The sequence below is a fragment of the Loa loa genome (assembly GCF_000183805.2).
Source record: "Loa loa unplaced genomic scaffold supercont3.114, whole genome shotgun sequence".
In the NCBI taxonomy this organism is placed as follows: Eukaryota; Metazoa; Nematoda; class Chromadorea; order Rhabditida; family Onchocercidae; genus Loa; species Loa loa.
In genome coordinates this window covers 61,367-67,366 of record NW_018108294.1, presented here as the reverse complement: position 1 = coordinate 67,366, position 6,000 = coordinate 61,367, and the positions used below count along the sequence as shown (strand labels likewise).

The 6,000-nt window shown below is 29.0% G+C and overlaps 1 protein-coding gene across 1 annotated transcript in view; it reads right to left on the bottom strand.

Annotated features, from left to right (window-relative positions):
• Nucleotides 1-1,019, bottom strand: part of LOAG_17690 (CBR-HIF-1 protein) — a gene marked incomplete at its 5' end in the record, with an annotated part of 9,785 nt that extends 8,766 nt beyond the window's left edge. The window contains 2 exons of the mRNA XM_020450355.1: nt 527-717; nt 1,012-1,019. Coding sequence (XP_020305978.1) covers nt 527-717; nt 1,012-1,019 — 199 coding nt within the window. The remainder of the gene's footprint in view (nt 1-526; nt 718-1,011) is intronic.
• Between the last annotated feature and the right edge of the window lie 4,981 nt (nt 1,020-6,000).

The following is a 6,000-nucleotide window of genomic DNA, read 5'->3' as shown; positions in this document are numbered from 1 at the left end:
AATAAAAAAAANAAAAAAAAAAACTTGTGGCTCTCTGTTATGCATTTAACGAATTCCCAGGAAAGGGGCCACTATATGGAACATACCCTCACTTTGAAAAGCTTTCGTTAACCCACAGCCACAAGCAAGATTCCTAACAATAGATTGGAATCCGAAGAATAAAATGCAAAATCGATGTTCAAAGGATTTCAAGGAATTTCGTCCGTCAACATCCAAATGAAACTAAACAATCATTGAGGTCGGCTATTGCTCTCACTAATTCTAATTGTTAGTTTTCAGTGTTGTTTGACCGTTTTTCTAGTGTTTAATCAATCTGCTTAGTTACAATAGTTAGTATATATCCCAATCTTCCCTAACTAACATAGAACTGAATTAGTCGGATGCTTGTAGAAAACAAAAGTGATTAGACCACCAGTAATCCTTGTATTACTATTCACTTTGAAATTTTGTTATTCAGTTTGGAATATTATGTAAGATATCATGTCCAAAGAAGATAATAAACTCTTGTGAAAAAAAAAAGAAATACATTTCGTAACAACTTTTCGTAACCGGCAAAGAGTCAATGCAACCCGCAATATAGCAATCCGATCTACATGTGTGACAGTTGCTTCATCAACAATTGGCACCACTACTTTGAGATCCGTAAAGATATCCGCTTCTTTGCCACGCCGATCACGTGCAGCAAACCTAGACGATTCACGACGTCTGTCAAGAGTTCTAAAAAATTAAAATTTTCAGACCACAAAATAAGTGCAAGAAAAAAAACTTTCCTCATAAATCCTTAAAAAATTAATTTCAATTCAAAAGATTTCAAAAAAAATGCAACACTAGCATAGTTTCAAGTGAAATCAAGCTTGGAAGCTTGTAATTTACCGAATAATACCATTAGTATCATTAATTTTGCAAAGAATGAATAAAACTTATTCAACACAACTTATTTCTTTATGTGAATTATTTCATTAATATAGAATTCATTATCTAATTATTGAAGATACAATATTTTACATATACACGGGCATTCTATTTCATAATCCTGCTAAAAGAAAATAAAAAACTTGCCAATATCTTGAAACGCTACCAAAAAAAAAACGATTTTGAAAAATTACAAAATGCATGAAAATTTCTAAAATATGTCCGAAAATAACTAACTTACCAACAATATACAGGAGACTACTAACAAACAAAAATTTGTGCACCTAAAGGATTAAGTAAAAATTGCATTTTTAAACAAATATTACTTTGCAGTGAACATTTCTATTTTATTGATGTGAAACTGAAATATGTTTCTGAAAATTTTGAATATTTATTGTAAAGTAATCAAAAAAAAAAAATCAACGAAGAAGCTACATCGTTAACAAGTCAGTTTTTCGTCATCTATCAAAGGACATCAAAATTTTCGTTCACCCACAGTGAAGTATTGCAATTAATACGAGAGGAACAGACAGTTTATGGAATCATCAATTTAGCTTTTAGTATGCAAAAATGAAGATTAGAAGTGATATAGAAAGGAAAAGACAGAGTGATAGGGAGGAAGAACAGAGAAGAAATTGTAAGTAACTAATAAAATACTAACAATATTGGAAACTATTAAAAGTTGCAATTTTCCCGTACATAAACAAATTTAAATTTATTTTTTCTTTTTTTTTAGAGCGAAAAAGCAACAAATGACTCATCTGACAATTGCAATAATACTTGACAGAATAAAGTTTAAAGAAGAAGATAAAGAGCCCGTAAAAAAATTAGCAGACTAACATGAATGACGTATTAATTGGAATTATTTGAGAGTTGAAAACGTGCAAAAATAAAGAAAGAAATATTATTTTTGAAAGGTTACGGCCCTGATATCAGGACATCAACTATTGCGACAGGTACGATAATCATAAACATGCCGATAGTGCAAAATCGATCATCTTTTGATAACATGCCGTATAGCTTGAGGTGATGTTAAGTGTACTTTGACATTGTAATATGCCATTTCACACGTTTCGAAGCAACAAAAGCAGCAATTTCCTCATTAATTTTTACCCAGTAAGGCAGATGATGGATGATTTATAGAAGTATCAGTGAAAAAAAGAAAGTGAGAAGACCGAAAAGTGAAATTCGTGTTGAATTTATATCAGTTATTTCATTTTACTTTATCTTTCTTTCCCTCTCTTTCTTTTTTTGTTAGAAACGTTATCCATTCAATGATTATATAAAGGAAGGGAAAAATTAGATAGCTTTTTAACAAAGAAAGAAAAATCCTTAAATCACTTACTGTTTTCGACTGAATTCCGTAAAAAACTCTGCATCATGTCCGCTCATCATTTAGAATATTTGTATCAATAGGATCAAATAAATAAATAAATAAATGTTTCGTTGATTTTAGCTACCAAATATCACCAAGATGAAAAAATAATACTGATAAATATCAAATAGAATAGAGATACAATTTACATCTGAAAAATACAAATCATATAATAATAATTAAATAAAGCATTTTATTCTAAAATCCAAACGCTACGGTGAAAGCTCTTAATAGTAACAAAACTTTAAAATCTACTTGTCTGAGAAAAAAAAAAACCAGTCTGCTTATGAATTTTGAAAATGACTCAAGATTAAAGGTATTTCGTATTATGAAATTGAAATCGCGTTAAGATGAAATATTAAATAGATAAAATTTCTACATAACGACTGCAATGATACCTACAGGAATTTCATGCTTAGTAATATTCTTCTTGTATGAAAACAACATTAAGCTATAAATACACGTATTCATATTTAATTAGTAAATAATGCTACCAATGGAAGCTAACATCTGATATTAAAACTTTTTGATATAGAAAAGAAAAGGAAAAATCCATCGGTTTGATTTTGAAAAAAAGAGTTTTAAATAAGTCACAAAGATCATCCTATTCGATAGCAGAAGAGATTTGACACTCGAATGAACAGTTGACCCTCTTCATTTCATTCTTCCTTCTTCCATTCATTTTTTTTTTATTTCATAAGATATCAGCAAAATAAAATTATTTAAATTTAAATTGCAGAATAAATCATCCACCATAATCAGGATATTTTACAAGAAACAGGATAATTATTTTTCATAGATAATGCTGCTAGGATTAACTAATATTAATAATGCATTTCCCTGCGAATATTTTCCCCCTCATCTTCCATACTCCTACTGTATATCATCATTAAACTATTTTACTTGTCCCTATCAGCTTACAGATCGCATAATTAATTTTACAATCATTTTTTTTTCACCCTTAATTATTTCATTTATTCTACTATATAGCAAAACTCATGACCCTTACATTAGCCAGAAACCAGTTTTAACCTTTCCCCTTTTCTCTTCAAACTATCAATTCTCAGATGTTTCACTCTTCTGCCCATCATTTCGGATACGAAAACGTAACTTCCCACCCGTACATCAGTATCTCTAAAAATGACACAATGAGGTTTAACGGTAGCACCCCCTACTCCTTAGCAGTTTACTTTCAAATGCCGTTCACATGAAGGAAGTCTTAACACTAACTGGCAGCATTATCGACCAGTTCAATAATATTATGCCTACCGTAATATTCCATTAATAATCTTATCCAACAATCACAATCATCACGTCAACATATTTCTAAACAATTTCACATTTCATTTATTTTTCAACAATTTACAAATTCAAATTATTATTGATTGATGAAATCTGAATTACTTTGCAATAACACTCAATCAATCGGGAAAAAAAAAAATTATTCCAACCTTCGACTAACACATTGCATAAAATAATTCTATCATTTAAAATAACAGATTGGATTGTATAAAAAAATTTTATTTTGCTGATAAAATCACTTATCAGTGTCATTTGCCTTCTAAGAAGCATTTTTTTTTTCCATTATTTGTCACTTCTTACTCTTTTATTTTATCATCTGCTTTATTATTAGTGAATTTTTAGCAATGACTATTAGTAAATTTCTAGCTTTGCAACATATAATTAATTACATCATCTCTTATGGCAAATTATAAGCACAGATAAGTTTAATCTCATCTTTCTTTTATGATCGATCAGTTTAAATAAAAAGAAAAATATTCATTTAAGTGGAAGAATAAATGAATTAAATAAATATCTCCTACTTTATTTTCTACCAATTTTAGTAAAAGTTTCTACTCTTTGTAAACTAGATGATACTGTGCTAATATGTCGAATTCTACCTCTATTAATTAATTCGACAAATTGTCTAATTACTTCAACCATTCGCATTTACATGACGTGAGAGTAAATAAAACTTTCGGTTATGATACAAAACTAGAGAATGTACTCGTTTTCATTTTTCAATTCAATTTATTTGTCATAAACTTGTCATCCTTTCATCTTAATCATCAAATACCTATTTATCGGTTACATTCTTCCTGGCACTAACTCATCCCTTATCTTCCTATCATATATTATTCAACCAGAACTTCAAACAAATCCTTCCTTATGTTTCTTATCTTTCGGTAAAAATTTATAAAAACATACCAATTTTAAGTAAAGCTAAATTTAAAGTTAGTCATTATTCGTTTCTAAACATTCATTACGAAGATTTGAATTCGTTATAAAGTTATTCATAAAATACTAATTTTATATCCCTTCTCTTTTCAACTGCTAATGTTATCATTTCTGCTAAATTATCATGATTATTATGTTATCATGAAATTAATATTAAGAAGCATATATACTTCTAATATTTTAATTACACCATTGAAGAATAAAAAGAGCCATAACAATTAAACCTAATTATTCTAATTGAGAGAAATAAATAGACAATTTATCAAGCATATATTACACACTCTCATTTCCAGTATAACAATTCAAGTGAAAAAAAAAGAGAAAAAAACAAAACAAAAGAAAAATTCTACTAAAACAATCAATAAATTAGTTCTTTTACTAACCTGAATAATATTTAAATTACATCTAATAGAATCCTAATTAAATTCTAGACATTTAAACGAGAAAAGGAAAATAAATCTGATTGAAAATGCACAAAACTCGAAAATCCGCCTTTTAAATCGTATGATTTCACTATTTGTTAACCACAATCAATCGCATTTTGCATCCAAACCTGCTGATAATAAAATGTGTGCGTTGTTGTACTTTGATAACTTACTTATAAAGGTTAATTATGATGAAGTTATTTTCGCTACTCACAATTCTCTAAAGATCTCCACAGATTTTCTAATACCAGTTAACTCTAACTGCCTTTCACACTCCTCATAACCTTTTCTTCCTTTCATTTCATTCCTTCATCTATAATTAATTAATTCTTTTTGTTTTTTGCAATCATTCACAACGAATTACTGCTAACGGGCTAACGCACTTTCCCGTAAAATCTTATCAATCTTTGTCACACTTCATGCAACTTTGCTATTTCATTTGTTTTTCACACTCTAACTTACAATCTTCATTAAAACTCGTTCTATTTCCATATTTGTTTTATAAATTTAATGAAACTTTATCAATTTCATCAATTATTTCAGTGGAATGGAAGAGAAACTTCGAGCAAATTCAATATCCATCTAACGTATATTTATCAAAATAATGAAATATCTAACCTAAACACTGTCAACCTTGTCCTCACATTAATTCCCGTATTGTCAATCTATCTATACCCTCTTACTTTATTTTCATCTCATCTCTTTATCCTACTCTTATATTACCCCATAAATTCATCTTATCTTTACTTTACCCGAACATTTACTCATATAAAAAGTATTTCCTACTAACAAATAACAGTAATCGATCATCGGCTTAAAATACTTGTCAGGCTATTGTAGCCACAAATATGGCGCTCTTGACATATCGTAATAAGAGTATTTATTGTTCCTCCTTTTCATTTGACTGGGCGAAAAGTATTCTGAAGTGTACTAATAGGCTAGTATTGAGGGATACCAGTAATTCAGGATGAAGATTTGATTTGAGGATTACTGGAAGTGCGCTATGGAACGAGTGCATATTATAAAAGAATCCACAATTGAAGACAGCAT